At 42.9% G+C, this 25,000-nt stretch overlaps 2 protein-coding genes and 1 long non-coding RNA gene across 4 annotated transcripts in view; 2 read left to right on the forward strand and 1 right to left on the reverse strand.

Annotated features, from left to right (window-relative positions):
- Window positions 1-951: 951 nt before the first annotated feature.
- abhd16a (abhydrolase domain containing 16A, phospholipase) lies at window positions 952-14,517 on the forward strand (the record flags this gene model as incomplete). Of its 2 annotated transcripts, none has more annotated exon segments than XM_076280622.1 (11): window positions 952-1,015; window positions 4,395-4,444; window positions 8,474-8,597; window positions 10,210-10,314; window positions 10,486-10,549; window positions 10,841-10,897; window positions 11,014-11,076; window positions 11,875-11,951; window positions 13,488-13,586; window positions 13,691-13,737; window positions 13,848-14,517. In XM_076280622.1, coding segments are annotated over 11 exon segments (834 nt in total), but the record flags the coding sequence as incomplete, so codon positions are not given.
- LOC143118435 (uncharacterized) lies at window positions 4,823-6,146 on the forward strand. Its single transcript, XR_012986144.1, has 2 exons — window positions 4,823-5,071; window positions 5,983-6,146. It is a non-coding gene; the product is annotated as an uncharacterized LOC143118435 (long non-coding RNA).
- Window positions 14,518-15,476: 959 nt separating the features above from the next.
- Window positions 15,477-25,000, reverse strand: part of vars1 (valyl-tRNA synthetase 1) — a 22,242-nt gene continuing 12,718 nt past the window's right edge. Inside the window, exons 17-31 of the mRNA XM_076280624.1 lie at window positions 24,709-24,867; window positions 23,319-23,409; window positions 23,086-23,191; window positions 22,845-22,915; window positions 20,797-20,922; window positions 19,805-19,909; window positions 19,620-19,688; window positions 19,320-19,398; window positions 18,447-18,574; window positions 18,006-18,161; window positions 17,577-17,807; window positions 17,330-17,441; window positions 16,787-16,965; window positions 15,881-16,030; window positions 15,477-15,676 (exon numbers count right to left, since the gene is read on the reverse strand). Coding sequence (XP_076136739.1) covers window positions 15,608-15,676; window positions 15,881-16,030; window positions 16,787-16,965; window positions 17,330-17,441; window positions 17,577-17,807; window positions 18,006-18,161; window positions 18,447-18,574; window positions 19,320-19,398; window positions 19,620-19,688; window positions 19,805-19,909; window positions 20,797-20,922; window positions 22,845-22,915; window positions 23,086-23,191; window positions 23,319-23,409; window positions 24,709-24,867 — 1,831 coding nt within the window. The 3' untranslated portion in view covers window positions 15,477-15,607. The remainder of the gene's footprint in view (window positions 15,677-15,880; window positions 16,031-16,786; window positions 16,966-17,329; window positions 17,442-17,576; window positions 17,808-18,005; window positions 18,162-18,446; window positions 18,575-19,319; window positions 19,399-19,619; window positions 19,689-19,804; window positions 19,910-20,796; window positions 20,923-22,844; window positions 22,916-23,085; window positions 23,192-23,318; window positions 23,410-24,708; window positions 24,868-25,000) is intronic.

Genomic DNA, 25,000 nt, shown 5'->3' on the forward strand with positions numbered 1-25,000 from the left:
ACTCGACAATTTAAAATATTTCATTAATACTCCTGTTCTGCTGGTCGCGAGACGCAGAGAGAGAGTGACGAGATGGAAGATCAGTTGGAGATCGCGCGAGAGTGAGAGACGGAGAGCGAGAGAGAGAGTCTGAGTGTGTGTGTGAGCGTGTGAGCGAGAGAGAGAGACTGATTGTGTTGTGTGTGAGAGAGAGAGGAGAGAGACGAGTTTGTGTGTGAGATGAGAGAGAGAGAGAGACGATTGTTGTGTGTGAGAGAGAGAGACTATTGTTTACTCTGTGGGACAAAGACAGAGATTAGTGGGGTGAAACAAGTGTTTCTGAGTAGGTTTGTGTGTGTGTGTGTGAGAAAGAGAGACTGATTGTGTTTGTTTGTGTGTGTGTGTGTGTGTGTGAGAGAGAGAGAGACTGATTGTGATTGTGTTTGTGTGTGTGTGTGAGTGAGACAGAAAAAAGAGACTCTGTCTGAGACTGTGCTTGTGTGAGACTGTGGGTCTATACGAAACGGGAAAAAATGCCTTATAAGATAAGGATATCTAACATGGGGACGAGGCATGTCCAAATAAAATATTTCTGTGAAATGCTGCCTTAAATTTCTGTGAAAATATTTCTGTGAAATGCTGACAAATTTTGAAGGCAGCGTAGATGTATCCTTCATGCTGCCTTCAATGTCCAAAATTCTATTTAATTATCAGCAGCTACTGCAGTTATGCTAGACCACTGGCTGAGCCACCTGGGAGAGGTAGAGAGAGCGACTCTGTGCTTGTGTGAGCCTGTGTGTGTGCAAGAGAGCGACACTGTGTGTGTGTGTGGGTGTGTGCGTGCGCAAGAGAGCGACTCTGTGTGAGACTGTGTGTGTGTGTGTGTGCGTGTGTGCGCAAGAGAGCAACTGTGTGTGTGTGTGTGTGTGTGTGTGTGTGTGTGTCTCGGCCCTAAATGTGTGTGTCTGACAGGTGATTTGCTGTGAGGGAAATGCTGGTTTCTACGAGGTCGGCTGCATGAACACTCCATTGGAAGGTAAGTTGTGTGTGTGTGTGTGTGTGTGTGAGTGTGTCAGGGGTGTGATTCTTCCGTTTTTAAACGGAATTCTGTTTTTTTCGACTTGAAAATGAGACCCACGCAATTCGTATAGATCTGCTGAGGTTTTTTTAAAGGGGGGGGGGGGTCTGTCGGTCAGAGGTAAGCTATATTTCTGTATAACACAGGCCATTGTTATGTAGGCTATAACAGGCCGCTGACAATGACGACGGGTTTTGTGCTTCACATCTTTCCGAATATCACGCCGCAAGTAGTGTATTCCATTTACTAGTGGATTTCATTGAAAGTGAAAGTAGACGGGTTGATCAGTTGCGTTCTGAAGAATGCTTGATTCAAGTTCAGTGTGTGTGGCGAACTAGTTTCTCAGCAGAAGCCATGAAACGGTAAAGGTCAACAAATTGATTTAAAAAGACATCATGTATGAAGTTGTTTTTTTCTCGCTTTGGCTTTGCATCGGTTTCGCTGTCAGGATTTTCCGATAATGAATCTCATGATGCTGATATTGAATTTTTATTTCTGCGCGTGTAAGCTGTGCTTGAAGTTAGCTGTGACAGACTAGCCTAAGGTTTTCATAGTTTTAACCACAAAGCCTGTCTACCTTAGGCCTCTCTACCTTAGGCCTACATTGTTTAGTTAACACCTTGTCATTTCGCGTTTGTCCAGCCGTTCACCTAGTCTAAAACATATTTCAGGATGCCATCTCACCATGAGAAAACGTAACATTATGGTGACCGTGCCAAGAGATCAAAGCTTTGGCATGCTTAGTAAACATTGGTCTTGCACATAATATTGAGCTGAATATTTAGTGGAAATAGCCTACTGTAGCATTGTGCTGATAGATAAAAAGTCGCCTATTTAAAGGCGCAGTCCGCATTTTAACCCTAGCGCTCCATTTAGTTAGCCTGGAAAATCCAGACCCTGATAATCTAGAAAGATTAAGGGTCTGGCAAAGAACAATGTAATTGCCCAACTCGAGGGGCGGCAACAAGCATGCATTTAAAAATCTCACTGCACGCAATTGGATAACACTAGACCATGTTTACTCTGAATGATTTCGGACTTCGACGCAATCGGGTAACACTACGACCAATGTGTACTGTCCTCCAACGTTGCAGCGCTGTCTTCATCAATTTAGCTGGTTCCCCGGAATGTTGGGGTAAAAGTAACGTGCATCATTGTTCTTTGCCGGAGTGTCTCGCAGAGACAATTCCATTGTGCTCTCGCGAGAACTCTGGATTTCCAGTGTACCATTTAGTGTGTGTGCGCTTGTAAAACTAGTGTTGTAGCCGCTTAGCCTACACAATCCTGGCGCAGTAGCTTAAAACAGTTAGAGCCTAGCATTTATTTTAGGAGGAGAGGTGTAGGACCTACAGTGTTACTTTGGGAAGAGAGGAATCGATGTAATTTGATTCTCTTTGGAACTGAAATATTAACAACCTTCAAGTTGCAACCTCTTCAATCAGCATCAATATCAGTATCACATGATTCACTATTTTGTACGTAGGCCCAGAGGACTGTTAGGGGGCAGGCTATATTATCATCAAGTAGGCCTATAGTAAATAATTTAGTCAACATTTTAACTCAATGTTGGTTTAAGTCATAAACAAAACATGTTATAAATTGAAAAAATCCATGGTTCTGCGTCACTGTTGGCAAAATGATCATGATTGCCTATATATTTGGTAGGTGATGTAAATATATATGGTAGTCAACACACTACACTACACTAAAGTACTCAAACCATCGGGGGGGGGGGGGGGGGGTCACTCCGTGCTAAGTATATTTTCCTTCTTTTTACCTTTGCCAATTGGGTAGGGGGTGGGTTATCATTTTGCAAATAATTTGTGTTTTGTTTTATTTTTACATCAGATATAACCTTTGTGTGTTGGGCAGAAAGATATTCTGGGGGGCTCTATATGGGCAGCCGTGGCCTACTGATTAGTGCTTCGGACTTGTAACCGGAGGGTTGCCGGTTCGAACCCCGACCAGTAGGCACGGCTGAAGTGCCCTTGAGCAAGGCACCTAATCCCTCACTGCTCCCCGAGCGCCGCTGTTGTTGCAGGCAGCGCACTGCGCCGGGATTAGTGTGTGCTTCACCTCACTGTGTGTTCACTGTGTGCTGAGTGTGTTTCACTAATTCACGGATTGGGATAAATGCAGAGACCAAATTTCCCTCACAGGATCAAAAGAGTATATATACTTATACTTATACTTACTTACTTATATATATGTGTGTGTGTGTGAGTGTTTATGATGTAATGTGGGTGTGGGGCTCTATGTGAGCGTGTGTAAGAGGGGCTCTCTGTGTGGGGGGCTCTTTGTGTGTGTGTTTCTGATGTAATGTGTGTGTGTGTGTGTGTGTGTTTCTGATGTAATGTGTGTGTTGGATGCAGGAGGATACTCCGTTTGTGTGTGTGTGTGTGTGTGTGTGTGTGTGTGTGTTTCTGAAATAATGTGTGTGTGTGTGGGGCTCTATTAGGGGTCAGCCGATATGCATTTTTTAAGGCCGATACCGATATTGATATCTATGACTTAGCATGGCGGATAACCTATATTTGGCCGTATTCAGAGTAAAAGATGGTTTATTGAGTACATGTAAATCCCTTTACACCTTAAATGTACTAAAAGTAGGCTACAAATACAAACAGGCTGATACAGGTTAGGCTACTAGGCTTCTAGGCTCTTCTCCACACTGACAGGCTGCAGAGCCTAGGCAGGCACTGTCTGGGAAACACGCCACAAAATTAGTGACAGTAAATTTGAACCAGCTGTATGTTGGATTAAACACAAAAAGGCACATTTGGACAAATATCGCCAAAACCGATATGAGTTGGCCGATATTGATATATAAGTTTATAAATTCCAAAAAATGTGTGTGTGTGTGTTTCTGATGTAATTTGTGTGTGTGTGTTGGGTGCAGGAGTATACTGTGTGTGTGTGTGTGTGTTTCTGATGTAATGTGTGTGTTGGGTGCAGGAGGATACTGTGTGTGTGCGTGTGTGTGTGTGTGTGTGTGTGTGTTTTTCTGATATAATGTGTGTATGTGTGTGTGTGTGTGTTTCTGATGTAATGTGTGTGTGTGTGTGTGTGTTTCTAATGTAATGTTTGTGTGTGTGTGTGTGTGTGTGTGTGTGTGTGTGTTTCTGATTTAATGTGTGTGTTGGGTGCAGGAGGATACTCTGTGTGTGTGTGTGTGTGTGTTTCTGATATAATGTGTGTGTGTGTGTGTTTCTGATGTAATGTGTGTGTGTGTGTTTCTGATGTTGTGTGTGTGTTTCTGATGTAATGTGTGTGTGTGTGTGTGTGTGTCTGTGTGTGTGTGTGTGTGTTTCTGATGTAATGTGTATGTTGGGTGCAGGAGGATACTCTGTACTCGGTTGGAACCATCCTGGATTTGGAGGAAGCACAGTAAGTGCCAGTAACCTCTTTCTCTGTCACACACACACACACACACAAACAGTCTCTCTCTCTCACACACACACACACACACACACACACACACACACACACACACACACACACATAAACATACTCTGTCTCTCTCTCACACACACACACACACACACATATGGAGTAAAACTTGTGTCACCTTAAACCGAATTTGAATATGAATTTGAATATGAATTTGAGCAATTGTATTGGAAAAACGAATTTGAATAGTATATATTGAAACTGAATTCATTAGATTGGAACTGAATCTCAGTCAACTTGAAATTGAATATAACATTTTGAAATTGAACTAATTTGCTCTGATACATAAATTATCCTGACTGAAAATTTCGCTCTTGGAACTTTCACATTCAGTTCTCAAAATTCAGTTTCAAAACGTGAAATTCAATTTCAGTCTACCGAGACAAAAACAGCTGGTAGCTAAGGAAGAGCAATCGAGTGCAGAGCTATTGTGATCGCGTGACAAGTGCCGAGCGCGAAGCAAAGAGCATAGCACCCTCTTAGCAAGCTGTCTCCTGAACCTCCTTACAGTGTCGAACAGAGAAAGAAGAGATGGAAGCGACTGGCACATCAGAAAACGTCCAAGTAAGTTGATATCATATGCCATGTCTGTTAACGTTACTTTATATAATGTACATTATATGCTAGCGCTGGCTGGCTAGCCAGCATAGTTTCATCGACTAAGTTAAAGTTTTTTCCATAGTTCAGAACCAGTTAGACTACTATAACGTTACTCTTTGATAGAACAATATGATTGGTCATTGTCATATCATTGTGCCTTTTAGGCCTGTAAGAACACGTTACAATCTCAGGTTAAACAGTATCATTCATGGAAAACTGGATATGTCCCCCTAGTTAAGCTTTTTTCATCGTTGTGTTGTCTGTTAGCTAATGCTACGTGGGGCAATTTTTTCGTGCCGTGATGTTGCCAGACAACTGGATTGCGATAACTAGCAAATGGTAGCTAGCTAGCTTCTAAGAGTTTCAAACTGAATATGTTCTATATCGATAATATGATCAAGACTCAAGAGACCCTAGTTTAACAGTATTTCTACAGGCTGATTTATGCTTCTTCATCGACTCCATGCAGATTTTGTAAAAGTTATTGAGAAATAGACACAGTATATTACAATAACCTAATTATTATACTTTAACTGTGTGTTGTCTTGATACTTCTGTTTCAGTAATGTGTGTGTAGATTGCAAATAATGTGTTGTATGACGATAGAAATGTCCTTGGTTCTTAATTAACTCATTGTATTGACCAAGTCGTGTGTGTGCAGAGAAGGTGTAATGATATTTATTATGATGTATACGATCCAAGGAATGTGTGTGTGAGAAACAACTGATTGTCTCTTAGGTGCACAGACTTGTGTATCCTGATTGCCTGATGCTTATGAGACCTCTTTGCGCAGAGATGAATAAACAATTAACGAGAAAGACTCACAGTAGACCTTTAAGCTAAACACTGATTGTTTGTTGGTTTTATTTTCATAGGTTGAGAGGCCTCAATGAACAGTGGACAGTGAGATAGACTGAGGACAATGGACTGGCACCGATCAGACATGGACACCGAAGCTTGATTTCTCTTAATAAATATCTTTGCAAGATGCAACACATATTGTAAAACACTTTACACACTAATAAACATGTCCACTGTTGTTTTCTCTGGAATTGATGTTTGCCAATTCACCATCACCAATTGTTTGCCATTGGTGGTGATGGATTTCCAAATGGATTTCCAAATGTATGGGCAATCTAAATTTTAGTTTATGTGTGTAATCAGCTGATATTAGATATGATGCAATTGCAAAATCATGTAGGTTTATCCTTTGCAACATAAGGAAGAACAGACCTTATCTGACACAGGATTCCACACAACTTCTTGTTCAGGCCATGGTCATCTCCAAGCTGGACTATTGTAATTTACTATTAGCTGGTTTACCTGCTTGTGTAGTAAGATTGTTACAGCTGAGTCAGAATGCTGCCGCACGCCTGGTCTTTAATCAGCCAAAGACATATGTACCTCCTCTCCTAGTTACTCTCCATTGGCTCCCTATTAGGCAGAATTAAATTTAAATCTCTCACTTTGGCCTAAAGGACACTGACCGGATCTGCTCCTTGTTATTTTAATTCAATGATCAAGACGTACATCCCCAACTGCCCACTGCGGTCTTCTGAAGAGTGTCTGTTGTGTCGACCAGACATAGGTCAAATTCAAGACTTTTCCTCAGTGGTTCCATGTTGGTGGAATGAGTTGCCCAGTGCTCTCTGTTCCTGTGATAGTTTTGGGTCTTTTAACAGGGGTCTAAAGACGTATCTGTTCAACATGCACTTGAATTAACACTTATGGTTTGTATAGTATTGTTTCATTTTCATTAGGCTGTTGATTAATTTGACATTGTTGTTTATTATTGATATTCTCCATAATGTAGTCTTACCATGCTATTGTTATTTTTATTATATTATTGACTGAATGTACATTATTGTTTATTATTACTATTTTCCCTTTTTTCTCATTGTTTATGTCATTAGGCTATTGATTGAATTGACATGGTTGTTTATTATTGCTATTCTCTTTATTATAGTCTGACCAACATCTTCATTTGTTCCCTGTTCAATTTTAAGTATTATATTGTTTTGTATTTATGTTGCTTTGGACAAAAGCGTAACCATAACCATATGTAATTGGAAGCAAATAAAGGTAGCCTACACATCATAGTATTACAAGAGTGGCTTTAAACGTAAGAAAACGGTAATGATTTGTCCTTTTTTGGTCATTCAAACATGTAGATTTTTATTCACATAATTACTAGGTTGTTGCCTTTTCTATCCAGTAGGTGGCAGTCCAGGATAAGAAATAGAGCAGTAGTTGAGTAGGAAAAACGAAAACGAGAGAAAGTTATGCCCATGACATTTTAAAGAATGACAGGCTAGAAGTTTGCAATTGGTAGACAGTACATTGATGTTTGATGGCTAGCTGAGTAGTTCTGTATGGACTGACAGGCTGGAAGTTTGAAATGTAATACTGTAAAAAATGTTTTAGCCTATTTAAAATTACAAAAACGGTAGGTAAGACCATACATCGATGTTTGATGGCTAGCTGGGTAGTTCTGTACTTCAAGGATTGACAGGCTAGAAGTTTTAGATGTAATACTGCAAAAACATTTTTATTTGTTTAAAATTACAAAAACGGTAGGTAAGTAGGCCTAGGCTACATCGATGTTTGATGGCTGGGTAGCCTAGACTGTTCTGTTTTTTAAGGATTGACAAGCTAGAAGTTTGAAATAATACTGCAACAAATGTTTTATTTGTTTAAAATTACATAAACGGTAGGTGAGACAGTAGGCCTACAATCGGAATGTGTTTTATGAATCGTGCGTGCAGATCTAATAACCGTGCAAACCAAGTGCCCACACTATGCTCTGCTTCGCGCTCGGCACTAGTCACGCGATCACAATAGCTCTGCACTCGATTGCTTTTCCTGAGCTACCAGCTGTTTTTGTCTCGGTAGACTGAAATTGAATTTCACGTTTTGAAACTGAATTTTGAGAACTGAATGTGAAAGTTCCAAGAGCGAAATTTTCAGTCAGGATAATTTATGTATCAGAGCAAATGAGTTCAATTTCAAAATATTATATTCAATTTCAAGTTGCCTGAGATTCAGTTACAATCTAATGAATTCAGTTTCAACATATACTATTCAAATTCGTTTTTCCAATACAATTGTTCAAATTCAGCAATTCAAATGCAAATACAACATATTCAAATTCGGTTTAAGGTGGCACAAGTTTTACTCCATACACACACACACACACACACGCTCAGAACCTCCAGAAGTGATGATAATGTCACCCAGGTTTTGTGTATCGTATTGCTGTGTGAGATATGTGTGTGCTTTTGACTCTGCTGTGTTTGTTTGTGTGTGTGGTGATGGTCTCGTAGCGTTCAGATACACACACTCACACACCCTCCACTCCTCATCCAGGGCGTGCCGTTCCCTCAGAACGAGGCCAATGCCATGGACGTGGTCATCCAGTTTGCCGTGCACAAGCTGGGCTTCCAGCTCACTGACATCGTCGTCTACGCCTGGTCCATTGGCGGATTCACAGGTACCCACCCTAGCCACCACTACACCTGACAAGCTTATTACCTGCACAGGTAAACACTAATTACTAGGGCTGTCACGATTTCGTCTAAATGACCCCCCCGATCTCGAACTTGAATTCAAAAGTAGAATCGATGATGCGGCCACACCCCCAATGTCATGTCTAGCAATGCATGCCAAGAGGAAGAAAACACACACACACACACACACACACACACACACACACACACACACACACACACACACACACAGAGATGTTGACGTGCGCTGTGTCAACATTAGCCTATCTCCCCCTCCTGCTTCCCTGAAATGACCGGTGTGTTCATTCATTCATTCGATTTTTGATCCGATTCAATACTGTATTGACATACAACTCCAACTCGGTGTAAGATTCAATACTTTATTGCCATACAACTCGGTGCAAGTTGCTAGGGATTTGCTTCAGTGTGTTCATGACAGGACAAAGACATCACCATAGACACACAGAAAAAGACAGAACACATATATACATATATGGAGTTCCACACAGGATCACCCTTGACACAGGCAGATAAAAAGGGCACACTGCTCACAACATACCTGGATGACAGTCCAGGAGGCTAGAGTGACCGGTCAGGTTAAGTGACATGGTGCATAGGGATGCAGAGTGCAAATCCACAACTTTACAATAAATAGATAAATAAAACTAATATGGGTAGCATAAAACATATAGAAGAGTTGTAAAAACAGTGTAAAGAGATGTGCAAATTATACAGGCTTGTTAGGAGAACCTTTTTTCCTGAGATACTGGTTCAGGGATGTCATGTCAGTCATTCATGTCAGTTAACATTAAGGCTAGAGTCCAAGATGACTTTAAGCCAGAAAACACACACTAACAGTGCAATATTCCGTGAACACGAACGTTGTGTCTCTTCGGCGTGTGCTATAACAGTCAAATTATCATTCTGTGTTATTTCAGTTCTCTATGTTCACGTCTAGTTGTCTGTTCTGTTGTTTAGAAAGCCTAGCTTTGCGGTCTCAAAATAAAAGCTCCCCCAAAACAGAACTGGAAATGAGGCAAAAAAGTGATATTTGCAAGGTGCTCTTAGCGATATTGGGTATAGTCACTTCTGTTGACGTTCAAACAAAACAGAGAGCTAGCTCGCTACTCGCAAAACTCCTAAATGCGCATCTCGTCGGTGATTGGCTGGAACAGTTTATGTTTTTATGGTACAGACTAGACGAAGTTGTTTTTTGTTGCCGTTTTTGGATTCTAAGCTGTCCACAGAGACCAGGCTTTTTTACAGCTTTTAGCTTAGAAACCACATAACATCGCTTAGAGCACCTTAAATAGTAATATAATTAAAAAAAGATTGAAAATCAAATTGAATTGTGACCTTAAAATCAAAATTTAAATAGAATCGAGGATTTGGAGAATCGTGACACCCCTACTAATTACCTGCCCGATAAACAGCTTGTTAAATATCTGCAGATTGAGCATCTCAATGTTAAAACACACCTAAGCGTCACATGTTTAATACACACTTTCCTGCCATTAAATCCTTCGACTTCAGACAGGCATTCTTTCCTGGTAGCAATGCTCACTTTTCATATGTAATTGTGTGTGTGTCCTCTAGCTAGCTGGGCAGTGATGTCTTACCCAGAAATCAAAGCTCTGGTGCTGGATGCCTCCTTCGACGACCTTCTGCCCCTCGCCCTCAAGGTCATGCCTGACAGCTGGAGTGAGTTCAGGGTCAAAGGTCAAACATGGCCGACCCTGTTTCCTGTTTCGGGTGCGCTGGGTCTTACTGCTTTAGTCGAAACATCAGATCTAATGTGTGTGTTTGTTTCTTGTCTGTGTGTGTGTGTGTGTGTGTGTGTGTGTGTGTGTGTGTGTGTGTGTCCGTCCGCAGGGCCATTGGTGACATACACAGTGAGGCAGTACATGAATCTGAACAATGCAGAACAACTCTGCAAGTATGTTAGCCATACACACATACAGCCACTTTATTCATTTTAATAAGCCACTGTTAACTTTTTTGTGATGGTAATTTGCCAGTTAATAGTGAACATGTGAGTAACGTCTCCAGTTAATAGTGAACATGTGAGTAACGTCTCCAGTTAATAGTGAACATGTGATTAACGTCTCCAGTTAATAGTGAACATGTGAGTAACGTCTCCAGTTAATAGTTAACATGTTAATAGTGAACATGTGAGTAACGTCTCATGTTACTGTTAACATGTGAGGAATGTCTCCTTTTTTGGCAGGTACCAGGGACCGGTTCTGCTCATCAGGAGAACCAAAGATGAAATCATTACTACCACGTACGGCCCCCCCCCACCCCCACCCCCACCCCACAAACACACACGCACGCACACACGCACGCACACACGCACACACGCACATTCTGACATTTATGTGTGTATGTGTGCACCCACAGGGGTCCAGAAGACATCACCGCCAACAGGGGCAACGACCTGCTGCTCAGACTACTCCAGTTCAGGTGAGTACACACACAGACACAGAGAGAGAGAGAGAGAGAGAGAGACTATTCCAGTTTAGGTGACTTTGTACACAAATACACACCCACCTCCAGGAGGGTATTCCATTAAGCAAGCTAAAGGCAAATCCTGGCAAATCCTGGCTTATTTTGTATATAAGTATAAGTATACATACTCTTTTGATCCCGTGAGGGAAATTTGGTCTCTGCATTTATCCCAATCCGTGAATTAGTGGAACACACTCAAACACACTTGTTTTGTTCAAGCGGGAGGCCAATGATACTTGCGATTAATTCCAAACCATGATCCTCGCTTAAATGTATGCTTTCATCCTTGGCTAATGAATTTCAAGTAAAAATGCTGTAGATTCCTCTAGTTTTCCCTTACTTGTGCAACATTTATCCCCTTCTCATCAATCTACTGTTTTGGGTTACTTTGCTATACGTGCACGAGCAGAAATGCGAGCTGCCCTAGGCCTCGATTGAATAAACGAGGTCAAGATGCAGAAAACTTGAGTTAGTGGAAGGTCCTGAGTCTCTAGTTCAAGCCAGGCTATTTCTGTTTAGCGCCACTTTAATTAGCAACGTTGATGGGATACCCTCCAGTTCAGGTGAGGGGCTGCCTCAATACACACACACACACACACACACACACAGGGAAATCAAAACGGTTAGCTTTATAAATAATGGTTGATTTGTCTCACTTTCACATACACACACTTCGTCCCTACACTGTCATGCATACATACACTTCCTCTCTCACACACACACACACACACACACACACACACTGTGTTCCAGGTACCCAAAGATCATGACAGACGAGGGGGTGGCATCCGTCAGACAGTGGCTGGCAGCAGGATCACAATTGGAGGAGGGTAAGCTGTGTGTGTGTGCTAGTGTTGTCACAATACCAAAATTATGACTTCGATACAATACCTGCCATAAAAATCTCGGTGCTCGATACTGAAACGATAACACGGTGAAATCCTAAAATATCTGGAAAGGAAAGGACGCAGACATCCTCCAAGTTCATTGAGTCATTTGTGTTGAATTTGGTGCACTTTAGTAGTGTGCAGGTCAATTCTGGGTTCTAAACATCCTACATAATTATTATTTTTTATAGTAGTAAAATAGTAGTTTGTGTGTGATTAAGTCCTTTATTGTTTGTTATAGTTGATTTACATTGTGTTTTTGGTAATAAAATACCTTTTAAATAGCCAAAGTAGGCTAGATCAAGGTCAGTGTTGAAATTACTGCATGCAAATCACTGAATGCAGAGGGGCCTAATCTTTAGGCCATCTGATATAGGCAACCCTAGGCCTTCCCGTGGGATTTCAATCAGACAGTTGCAAAGGAGAAAAGGTGAAGATAGTGTTCTTTGCTCCCAGTGTACAAGTACAACTTTCCAACCACTCAGATCTTCATCAGATAGGCCTAGCCTATTTACCTGTTGCAATATATCTGTGTGCATTCCTACATTACGTATATTTCTTTGATAACATTATTTGCTACCACGTAGCAATAAGCCGCTATTATTATTAGGACTCAACATGCTTCGGTGGTATTATGCTGTGGGCTTTAATTAGCGCATTTCGGGTAGCCTGTCCTACATCTGGGCAATAATTATTGAACAAATTGCAGTCTATGTACATGCCATGACAAACATTACCAGTAGTACTGACTGAATATTAAATAGATTGTTTGCAAGTTATGGTAATATTATACTAGTGTGAATATTATGCTTTCATCACGATAGCACTGTATGATCAGTCGTTAATGTCTCGTCAAAATTCACTGATGAAGGAATTTCGCTTTATCGCTTTAAACATCATTTCACTTAAGCTAGAATAAAACTGAAGAGATGAATTTGGCACTAATCATGTAGTGGTGTTTTCTATAGCCTATTCGTTAACCTGTCGTTCTTTGAAATCTTTAAAAATGTTGGGATCTGTCTGTGAGGTGCTTAGCCAAGTTCTCTGCGTAGCCTACTGCTGAATGGCTTTGAAACATATTTTACAAACGGGCCTCTGTGTACCTGATGGTTTGCCTTCACTATCCGCGATGTATCCGAAATAGTTCCAGATCTCACTTCACCTTTTGTTTTATCCCCAAGCCAATACAAGGACTGTTGGCAAAGAACTATGTTGACGTTGGCTGCACACTCACTCACTCAGAGCTGCTTGCTTGACATGTCCACTTGCCTGGATGCGTGCAAGGAGCATGGAGAGGGAGAGCAGTCCACACAGACACAGAACGTTATTATTTTAAGTATCGATTCTACAAACGTCGGAAATCGTATCGTTTTTTGTGTGAAGGCATCGTGATGCCTTTCTAGTATCGATACACCGTGCAACACTAGTGTGTGCGTGCGTGTGTGTTTATGAACCCTGTTCCTGTTCCCGTTCCCACAGCAGAGCTTTACAGCAGATATGAGGTGGATGATGACTGGTGTGTGTCTGTACTGCAGTCCTACCAGACAGACACACACACACCCTTTCCTTGGGCCGTAGGTGAGGGGACACACATCTGACAACAGCTGCACTAATCATACATGTTTTGTTTATTTAGAGCGCTTTATCGTATAAGTGCTGTAACCGTGTGTCTGTGTGTGTAGGTGAGGACATGACTCCTGAGGGCAGAAGGCAGCTGGCTCTCTTCCTGGTAAGTAGCCCTTTGCTCAGTCAGGCTGTAGAGAGTTTGAGGAATCCCTCTGAAACCTCTAACACACACTTCTCTCTCTTTCTATCTCTCTCCCTCCCCCTGGTGGTCAGGCACGGAAGTACATGCGGAACTTTGAGACCACACACTGCACTCCTCTACCAGCCTCAGAGTTCCACCACCCCTGGAGCCTGTAGGGGGCGACAGTCACCATTTGGAGAGAGAGAGAGATGTGAGAGTGAGTTAGAAAGATAGGGAAAGAGATGGATGTGAGGGGAGGGTGGGAGGGAGTGGAGAATCACCAGCGAGAGGCGGAGTTTGGGTTTGAGGATCAGCTGCAGAGCGTGTGTGTGTGTGTGAGAGTGTGTGAGAGAGAGAGAGTCTGTGTGTGAGTCTGTGTGTGAGTGAGTGTGTGTGTGTGTGTGTGTGTGTGAGGAGTTGCTACATGCATGTCAATCTCTGGTTCTGCTGGGAGTTTAAGCTTGTTTTCCTGTGTTGGTAGAGGGGCTATGTAGGGGTAGTGTGTGTGTGTGTGTGTGTGTGTGTGTGTGTGTGTGTGTGTGTGTGTTTGATGGAGCTTCAGGGAGACACCCACACACACTCTGGAGCGTAGCCCGTCTTCTCTCTGCGGCTCGCGTTTGTTTTTATTTACTTGTTTATGTTTTCTTATGTGTTGTTTTGGTTTTTCTTTTCCATGTTGAGAGCATCACTCTGAACAAAGCTCCTGAATAAACTACACGTGAAGTAATCCAATTAATAAAATCCTTAAAGGAAAAAACAAAACCTGTCTGTGTGTGTGTTTCTGTGCAGATACCCTTCAGTGTGGACAGGGTGAGTTTTTTCAAAGCCAGTCACCCCAAAGAAACATGACTGGTGTGTGAGAAATAAAATAATTACAGCTAAGGCTTTAAAAGAAAAGTCACTGGTAGAGTCTGACTTTGTGAAAGTTTGTTCCTCAAAACCAGTGAATACAAATAACTGCTAGCACAGAGGTCTTTCTACCCTCCCACACACACACACACACACACACACACATAGAGGATCCTACAGTGAGCAATCAGCAGTGAACACTGAGAAAACAAAAGCTGCCTTTAGTATATAAACTATAAACTATATATAATAATTAGCCTATACCAATATATATATATAATAAACTATATAATAAGGCTATTTATTCCCACACCTGGTGAGGTATGGAGTGTGTGTGTGTAAGAGAGAGAGGAATTACAGCTATGATTACAAATGATTTTTTTTAAGTTAATGAGCCAGTCAGGTTTTCTCAATAAATCGATTAGTTGTTTGGTCTATTAAAATTGGAAAAGTGAAAAAATGTTGATTGGTGTCAAAGAAGATGTCTTCAAATGCTTTGTTCTGTTCACACACCAAACACATTCATGTTCTGCCAAGTTCTGTCATGTTCTGTCACATGTTCAGTTCACTCTAGAGCTCCAAATAAAGCAGGCAAGTTGAATATACTGGAAGTTTAGAGTTTTAGTTTTGTTTTCCTTAAAAATGACTTAAAACAGTAACTGATTACCAAATCATTTAATTTCAAAGGGGATTAAATTAACAGTCGTTATCCATCCCAACAGCTCAGTAAGTCGTCTCCATGGGAGAACGCAAGTGGGTGTTGAGCATCCACCATCTGCTGAGTGGTGTAGTCTGAGAAATGATTGGCTAGTGGTGTGTGTGTGTGTGTGTGTGTGTATGTCTATATGTGTGAGTGAGAGAGAGGACAGAAGTCAGATCTCTAAAAGGCTTTATTATCCCTTATCCAGCGACAGACACAAACTCACAGACCAGGAAACTGCAGAAAGAACCCTAACTAACTAGAGAAACAGTGTGTGTGTGTGTGTGTACATGCTAACTGGAGTTACATCATTCGTTTGAAGTTCTCTATGGCTTCCATCACTTTCTCAAGCTCAGTCTGGCTCTGTCGCATCTGGGGAAAAGAGAAAGAGTGTGAGAGAGAGAGAGTGTGTGTGTCTTCTGAGACACTGCAGGGCTCATGCAATAATAAGCTGAAGAGAAACTAGAGTGAAACTCCAGCTCAAGCTGACAGCTCATTTAGAACTCTTGACTTCTGGAACATGCCCTCTACAGATCAATCCCTTTTTGTGTGTGTGTGTGTCTGAGTGCTCCTCACCTTCTCGGCGTCGGCCTCCTGCACCTTTGCCGGAACCTTCTCCCTGTAGTCACTCTTGGCCATCTTCTCTCTGAGCTTGTCCATCTGCTTTTGCAGGTCAGCCCTCTTCCCCGATAGCTTACACACCTCCTTCTCCACGTCAATCAGGCCCTACACACGCACACACACATACAATTTAATTTGGATCTTAAAGGAACATGCCAAATCACACACACATACACAATTTAATTTGGATCTTAAAGGAACATGCCACACACACACACACACAATTTAATTTGGATCTTAAAGGAACATGCCACACACACACACACACACACAATTTAATTTGGATCTTAAAGGAACATGGCAACTTCTTGGGAAATTATCTTATTTGCCATCTACCCAGAGGAAGATAAGAGGATACAAATGTTCTCTGTGTGAGCAATAACCCAGTCTGACAGTTAGCCTAGCTTAGCATAATTCACTGGAGGTGGGTTACACCAGTTAGCCTAGCTTAGCATAATTAACTGGAGGTAGGTTACACCAGTTAGCTTAGTAGCTTAGAGATAGATAGATGGATACTTTATTGATCCCCAAGGGGAAATTCAAGGTCTCAGTAGCATACAGATATCACACACAACATGCAGAAAAAGTCCTGGACCACAGAACTGCATAGCAGCTGTGTGTGTGTGTGTGTGTGTGTGTGTGTGTCTGCGTGAGTGTGTGTGTGTGTGTGTGTGTGTGTGTGTGTGTGTGTGTGTGTGTGTGTGTGTGTGTGTGTGTGTGTACCATGCAGATACATTTAAAGACAGTGCTAGTATAAGCTGCTATAGAAACAGAAGATCTACACATCCAAGAATGAATTAATAAACTGTGCATCGGCGCATGCGTGCACACACACGTTGTGGCCCTCCTTGCACTGTGTACCTTTAGCATGAGGTGGACGGTGCAGCGGTCAGAGGCGATGGCCACCGCACAGCCCTCTGGGATAGCACTGTCGCCCCCGGTTACAGCAGTGATGGTCTGGGAGTAGGAGAGAGTTTGGATCTGCAGACTGTAGCGCTGCACCACTTCTACTGTCTGAGCATCTATACACTGCAGATAACCTGAAACATACACACACACACTGCAGATAACCTGAAACATACACACACACACACACACACACACTGCAGATAACCTGAAACATACACACACACACACACTGCAGATTACCTGAAACATACACACACACACACTGCAGATAACCTGAAACATACACACACACACACACACACTGCAGATATAGAAAGAAAATAATCATGCACTTGTGCTCATACACAAATGGTATCATAGCCATTGGAGGTTATAATCTTACACACACAAACACACACCCCAACACAGTTTATCTGTATTGTGCAGTAGCTTCAGTGCTTAATGCAGTAATCTGTGTGTGTGTGTGTATATGTGTGTGTGTGTGTGTGTGCTTACAGTCAGCGCGGGTCTTTGTCAGGTTGTAGTCGGCGCGAAGGGATCGGATGGTTCGGACCACAGACATCACAAAGTCCATCTCCTTATCCACCTTCTCACTGTGCCAGCAGAACTAGGACAGACACAGAGAGAGACACACACACACACACGAGGGTATTTCAGAGTCATCTTTCCCCAGGTCAGCAGGTACCGCTCCTACGCCCCCCTCTTTCTCTCATGACCTTTGACCTCCAGAACATATGCTCACCTCTGAGGTCTCGGGGTAGGGCGTGACGGAGATGCTGGGTGGGCTGTCGTGGGGTCGTCTCCGTGGCAACCTCTGGAAGAGCTCCTCGCCAACGAAGGGCATGATTGGCGCAAGTAGCCTTAGTCCCGCCTCCAGACAGGTGTATAGCGTCTGCCTGCACACCTGAGCTTGTCTCTGAGCGTCTGGATCTGCACCTGCGTCTGCACGACTCACCACCGGCTTTACACACTCCTGAAACACAACACACACACACACACACATCAGATAGACATCACACAGATCTAAGAGCCAGAAGTTGTAGATAGTGGTGGTGATCACACACACACACACACACACACACACACACACCAGGTAGACGTCACACAGCTCGTAGAGCCAGAAGTTGTAGATGGAGGTGGTGATCACACACATACACACACACACACTCACCAGGTAGACGTCACACAGCTCGTAGAGCCAGAAGTTGTAGATGGCGGTGGTGATGGCGGGGAAGTCGTAGTTCTGGAACCCGGCACCACAGAGAGCCACGGCTGCACTCAACCGCGACAGGATCCAGCGGTCACACACACTCTCCTCTCCACACAGCTACAGGAGAAACACACACACATTAATACACACACACTCTCCTCTCCACACAGCTACAGGAGAAACACAGACACATTAATACACAGACACACACACACACACTCTCCTCTCCACACAGCTACAGGAGAAACACACACACATTAATACACACACACACACACACACACACACACAGCTAGTAGAAGGGTGTGTGTGACCTATGGCTTGTGGCTGGGCGTAAAGTCCTCCCCCAGCGCCCTCATGGCACACACACATTAATACACACATTAATATACACACACACACCTGTGGCTTGTCGCTGGGCGTGAAATCCTCCCCCAGCGTCCTCATGGCGAACTTGACGGCGTTCCAGAGCTTGTTGCAGAAGTGCCTGTAGCCCAGGATACGGTTCACATCCAGGTTAATGTCCCGCCCTGGACACACACACAGAGGAATCAGGGGGCGGCACAGGGGCATCGTCAGTAAACACGGGCATCGTCATATAAACACAGGGGCATTGTGGGTAAGCACAGGGGCATCGTCAGTAAACACAGGGGCATCGTGGGTAAGCACAGGGGCATCGTCAGTAAACACGGGCATTGTCAGTAAACACAGGGGCATTGTGGGTAAGCACAGGGGCATCGTCAGTAAACACAGGGGCATTGTGGGTAAGCACAGGGGCATCGTCATATAAACACAGGGGCATTGTGGGTAAGCACAGGGGCATCGTCAAATAAACACAGGGGCATTGTGGGTAAGCACAGGGGCATCGTGGGTAAGCAAAGATGTGTTGTGTAAACCTAGAGAGATGATGGGTAAACATAGATGCATGATGGGTAATCACAGAGGCATGATTGGTAAACACAGGCATGATGGGTAAACAGAGAGGCATGATGGGCAAACACAGGCATGATGGATAAACACAGAGGCATGATGGGTAAACACAGAGGCATGATGGGTAAACACAGAGGCATGATGGGCAAACACAGAGGCATGATGGGTATGTTGGTAGAGGTGTAGAGGGGTATTGGAGTGTAGAGGGGTATTAGAATGGTATGTTGGTAGAGTTGTAGAGGGGTATTAGAATGGTATGTTGGTAGAGTGTGGAGGGGTATTAGAATGGTATGTTGGTACAGTGTAGAGGGGTATTGGAGTGTAGAGGGGTATTAGAATGTTTACCTTGGCTAGTGTAGGCACACAGAGCAAACCTCAACGCATCAGTACCACACTCAGGGATGCCACTGGGGTAGTCCGATTTCTGTCACCACACACACACACACACACACACAGGTATGAGAATGGGATTCATGAAACGATGAAGAGTTGCAGGTCTGACTGGTAAAACTGCTTATATTATAAAACGCTATATACCTCTGCATTATAAAACGTAAAGCATCACTTTAATATTGCACACACACACACACACACACACATACACCTTTCATCACATTACTAACACACACACACACACACACACACCTGTCCTTCCTTGGCCTTCTCGACTTCCACAGGGTCTAGATTACTGTCCTTCAGCTGGGCATGGAGACCCTGAGAAACACAAACACACACACACACACACACACACAGAACATGATAATCAAAATCTAAACTAATCAATAAAGAGAGAGAGAGAGAGAGAAAGAGAGAGAAAAAGAGAGACTGACCTCTAGTGAGATGCCGGTGATGACGTCCAGAGGGTCGATGACGTTTCCCAGAGATTTACTCATCTTCCTGCCGTGAGCATCTCTCACCACAGCGTGCAGGTACACCTGAACAAACACACACGCACACACACACACACAGACACAAACACGCAGACACAAACACCAACACACACACACATGCAGATTTGTGTTAATCATAGGGATGTAATGATATGTTCAACTCACGATTTAAAACGATTCACGATTTTAGCTTCATGATGCGATTTTCTCACAATTTTTTTAGTTGAATAAGCTGCAGTCCGTATTTCTAGCAGAAAATATTTTAGTTAAAGTGTCTGGGGGGAGGGGCATATGGGCTATGTAGCCTATTATTATTATTATTATTATATTGATATATAAACTACTTTTATAAAAACAAAAAAATACTGTATTAAAGGAACACGCCACTGTTTTATAAAATTGGGTTATTCACCATCTCCCCTAGAGTTAGATAAGTGAGCACAAGCATTGTTGTCTCCGTGCATGCATTGTCATAGTCCAGTAGCGCCCCCTCTAGGTTAGCTTAGCATAGTGAATGGAATCCTTTGTTGCCGGATAGCATGTAAAAGTGTAAAAGTGAGCAAAAAAATAAAATAAAAATCCCTAATTACTTCTTGTGCCTCCGTCTTCACAACGAGTGAGAAAGTACTGTGTGCATGTATTGCATGATAACTCTACACCCAAGTAGCAGTGCTTCGCCCTAATATAGTCCCAAGTCAATACCTGCATTGCCATTTGTACTCGTTGTGAAGATGGAAGCCGGCGCTGCCAATAGTTGTATATAGTCGATAATCATATCATATTTGTACTTGTTGTGAAGCCGGAAGCTGCCAATAGTCGTATATAGTCATTAATCATATCATATTTTAACCCATGTATAGAGTAGTACACCCACAGACACGCACTCACACACCCACACACACACACACACACACACACACACACACACACACCTCTTTGAAGGGTAGCTTGCCGGTGAGTTTGAGGCCCATCATGACCATCCGTGCCACCCAGAAGAACAGGATGTCGTGTCCAGTCTCCAGCAGAGTACCCGGGTAGAACACATTCAAGTCCTGCGTCTGAGAGAACACACACATACACCTTTACACGTTTACCTTAACACACACATACACCTTTACATGTACACCTTTACACATACACACACACCTTTACACACACAAACACCTTTACACTTACACGAAGAGAACACACACATACACCTTTACACATTTACCTTTACACACACATACACCTTTACACTAGGGGTGGGAATTGGCAAATATGTAACTATTCGATACTATTGCGATATTTGGGCCACAATACGATATTATTGCGATTCTTAACATATTGCGATTTGATACTGCAATATATTGCGATTCATGTCTCCCATATTATTCAAAGGCATTACAAAAAATAAGGATTTTTTTTTTTCAATTCAACTCACTTCAAATGTCATATTGAATTCTCTTTATCCTTTATTATAGGTGTCAATGAGAGAACAACACAGTCATAGTCTTTTACTTAGTCTTTACTTACATGATTTTGGTTTTGATTTTCTAAGTGGAGTAGGCATTAGTGTTTGTGACAACACGTCATGATAAATTTGATAATGTTTGAGCGCTGTTTTGGTATGAAGCATCTTTCACGTAATGAATGCGCACTCTAGAAAGTGAAAGTAGTGATGCGATCGGTGTCTAACTGTCTGTGCACGTCGATTACATTCCTCAAATGGAGAACACATCCATGTTCCCTCGCGTCTCATGGCCACTCTGTGTAATGCTTCTGTGTTTGCAAAATTCCTGAGTTCCTGATCGTTAAACTTTTGTTTTCCTTTCCTGTCGGTTAGCAGTTGATGTAGAAGCACCTAGCATAATTTGACTTCAGCAGTGACAAGTCCTGCTGCGAGAGAGAGAGATCGCACCTGCAAAGTGGCTCTGTGCGTCTCTCTGCACGGGTTTACGTTCGATTCAAGTCAGAACGCATTCACACCGCTCAATTATTAGATTAACGTTATCAGCTATATATAACCGCTGTAAAATGTGTGCGGGAATTTCTCGCATTACGATGGCTAAAATATTGCGATACTGAACAGAATCGTTTTTCCCCCCACTACTTTACACACATACACACCTTTACACACACATACACCTTAACACACACACCTTTACACACACATACACCTTTACACACACACCTTTACACACACATACACCTTTACACGTACACCTTTACACACACACCTTTACATACACACACACCTTTACACACACACACACACCTTTACACACACACACACACCTTTACACACACATACACCTTTACACACACAAATACACCTTTACACACACACACACACACGTTTACACACAGACACATACACCTTTACACGTACACAAAGCTTAACAGGGTTGAGGACAGTTAAAGCGTAACTGCAACCTAGGGTCTTTTTGTGAATGTACCCGAGTCAAGCTTTTGTTTAAAAGCATAATTACGACGTAAGTGCCACTTTTAAGATTGACCGTTTTGGTTTATCCGCTCGCCGCCATGCGAGTGAGTTGTTCAAAACCTTTCTTTTTAGTAAACTGTGTGTACACAAACAATGTTCTCAATGCTCAAGTTCATGTGTAGAGAGCCTGGTGACACTTTGAACAAAGTTTCATGTTGTGTCGAGCCTTCTTAGTGTTTTCAAAATTTAAAAAGACCATTTGACCCGGAAACAACAATACGGTCAATCTTAAAAGTGGCGCTTCCGTCCTAATTGTGCTTTTAAACAAAAGTTTGACTCGGCTACATTCACAAAAAGAACTTCGGTTGCAAAAGACTACGATGCAAAAGACCCTCAGTTGTCACGCTTTAAGAGGCTATGACGGAAGCAATGCGAGTGAGTGTGTGTGTGTTTGTGTGTGTATGTGTGTGTGTTAACCCTGTCTTTTCTGGGGGGGGTATGTGTATATGAATGTGCGTGTGTGTGTGTGTGTGTGCGTGTGTGCATGTATCTCACCTCGTTGGGCCAGCCAAAGATGGAGAAGGGGAAAATGCCGGAGGAGAACCAGGTGTCCAACACATCCTCATCTGGAGACAAGGAGACAAGAAACACACACATTAGGGTCTTCACACACACACACACATACACACACACACACACAAACACACACACACACACACACACTAGGGTCTTCTTTGTGGACACCACAGTGCCCTCTCTCCCCACACACACACACACACACACACACACGTCTCACCCTGTCGGAGGGAGATCTTTTCTGCGGGGACGTTGAAGCGTTTGGCTGCCTTCTCCTTCGCCTCTGCCTCAGATCTGCCACTCACCCAGTAATGGCCATCCATATCCTAACACACACGCACGCACGCAAAAGATGATACCATCCATCTGAACTACCACAGTGATAAAGTTCACATTGAGGGATGAGAGGAGAAAGAGAGTGAGAGAGAGAGAGAGAGATTATTGATGAGTCACCTCTCCAGGTTTGACTGCAGGGTCGTCCACGGTGACAAAGTAAGCCGGAATCCTGTGACCCCACCAGAGCTGCCGAGAGATACACCAGTCCCTGAGTACACACACACACACACACACACACACACACACACACACACATGAATATGAGAGTGTGAGTGTGTATGTTTCTTAACTCCGAGGACACAAAAAGATAAGTGTATGTATGTGTGTGTGTGTGTGTTTGTGTTTGTGTATGTGTGTGTATATATATATATGTGTGTGTGCGTGTACGTATGTGTGTATAGGCTCGTTTCCATTACAGGTACTTAGCCCATTACCAGGTACAGGAACACTACTCGTCCCACTACAGGTACAGGAACTACAGTACAGGAACACTACAGGTACAGGAACTACAGTACAGGAACACTACAGGTACAGGAACTACAGGAACACTGCGCTATGCAGCCCTTTCAGCTCTTGTGTCTCAATTGCTCAGTGATCGCCACGCTAATTAGATTCACTAAAAACTAACTAAAAACTAAAAAGCCATACAGGTTGCATGGTAAACTGGCTGACAGCTTCTCCTAACTCAATGTGAGTGTGTGTGTGTGTGTGTGTGTGTGTGTGTGTGGCACGGAGTGCTCTCTTTCCACACAGAATCTGATAAATATGCCCAGCATCTACTGAGTCATGTTTCTCTTTCCAAAGGGCAGAACAACCTAAGTGACAGAAAATAGACACAGGATCAAACTGTAGCTAGGACACGCGGTAAGGTGACCAGACAGGTGAAGCGAGTTCTTCAGCTATGGCTGGTGTGTGTGTGCGCGTGCACGTGCGCATGCGTGTGTTTGTGTGCTAGATACAAGTCCTCCCTACCAGACTCAACCTCTCTATCTGGTTTCCCACAACTCAGGTCCCTCATTGCTTGCATCACACCTCAGAACATATCACTGAAACACTGTCACTGTGTGCGTATCCATTAATTCTACCAAAGGAAAAAATAAGACGTTGTGTCTTATGTGTCGCAATACTTTTAAGGCCTCAATTTGACCATTTTAAATTTAAGACTTTCAATACTTTTAAGGCCTTAATTTGACCATATTAAATTTAAGACTTTTAAGACCCCGCGGGTACCCTGTAAATAAATTATTAAAGGTATAGCACTTTTAGCTCCAGCTCATTGAATCAGATTAGACCGTTAGCATCTCTGCTATAAGCTAACGGTCTAATCTGATTCAATGAGCTGGAGCGCTAAAAGTGTTACTGTCAGACTCAGAGAACGGCTGGATGAACTGGGAAAAGGTTTTATTTTACTCAATTGTTTAACTCAAGGGGAGGTGGAAAATGAGTGTATTTCCCCAAATGGTGGAATATCCCTTTAAAATGTGTGTGTGTGTGTGTGTGTGTGTACCTGATGTTGTCCATCCAGTTGAACCAGGTCTTGAGGTGATGGTCAGGGATGATCTTCAGACTCCCATCCCTGACGGCGTCCGCTGCCTGCTTGCCCATATCTGCGCAGTTGACATACCACTGTGGCTTCAGTAGGGGCTCCACGATGTCCTTAGAGCGACTAACACACACACACACACACACACACACACACACACACACACACACACACACACACACACACACACACACACACACACACACACACACACAGTGTTGGGAGTCAAATTGGGGCCAAAATTTAATAATGTCTC

The sequence above is a fragment of the Alosa pseudoharengus genome, unplaced genomic scaffold, assembly GCF_046254945.1.
Source record: "Alosa pseudoharengus isolate Yale_2024_CS ecotype anadromous, Long Island Sound unplaced genomic scaffold, YU_APseudo_1.1 YU_APseudo_1.1_scf_12, whole genome shotgun sequence".
NCBI lineage: Eukaryota > Metazoa > Chordata > Actinopteri > Clupeiformes > Clupeidae > Alosa > Alosa pseudoharengus.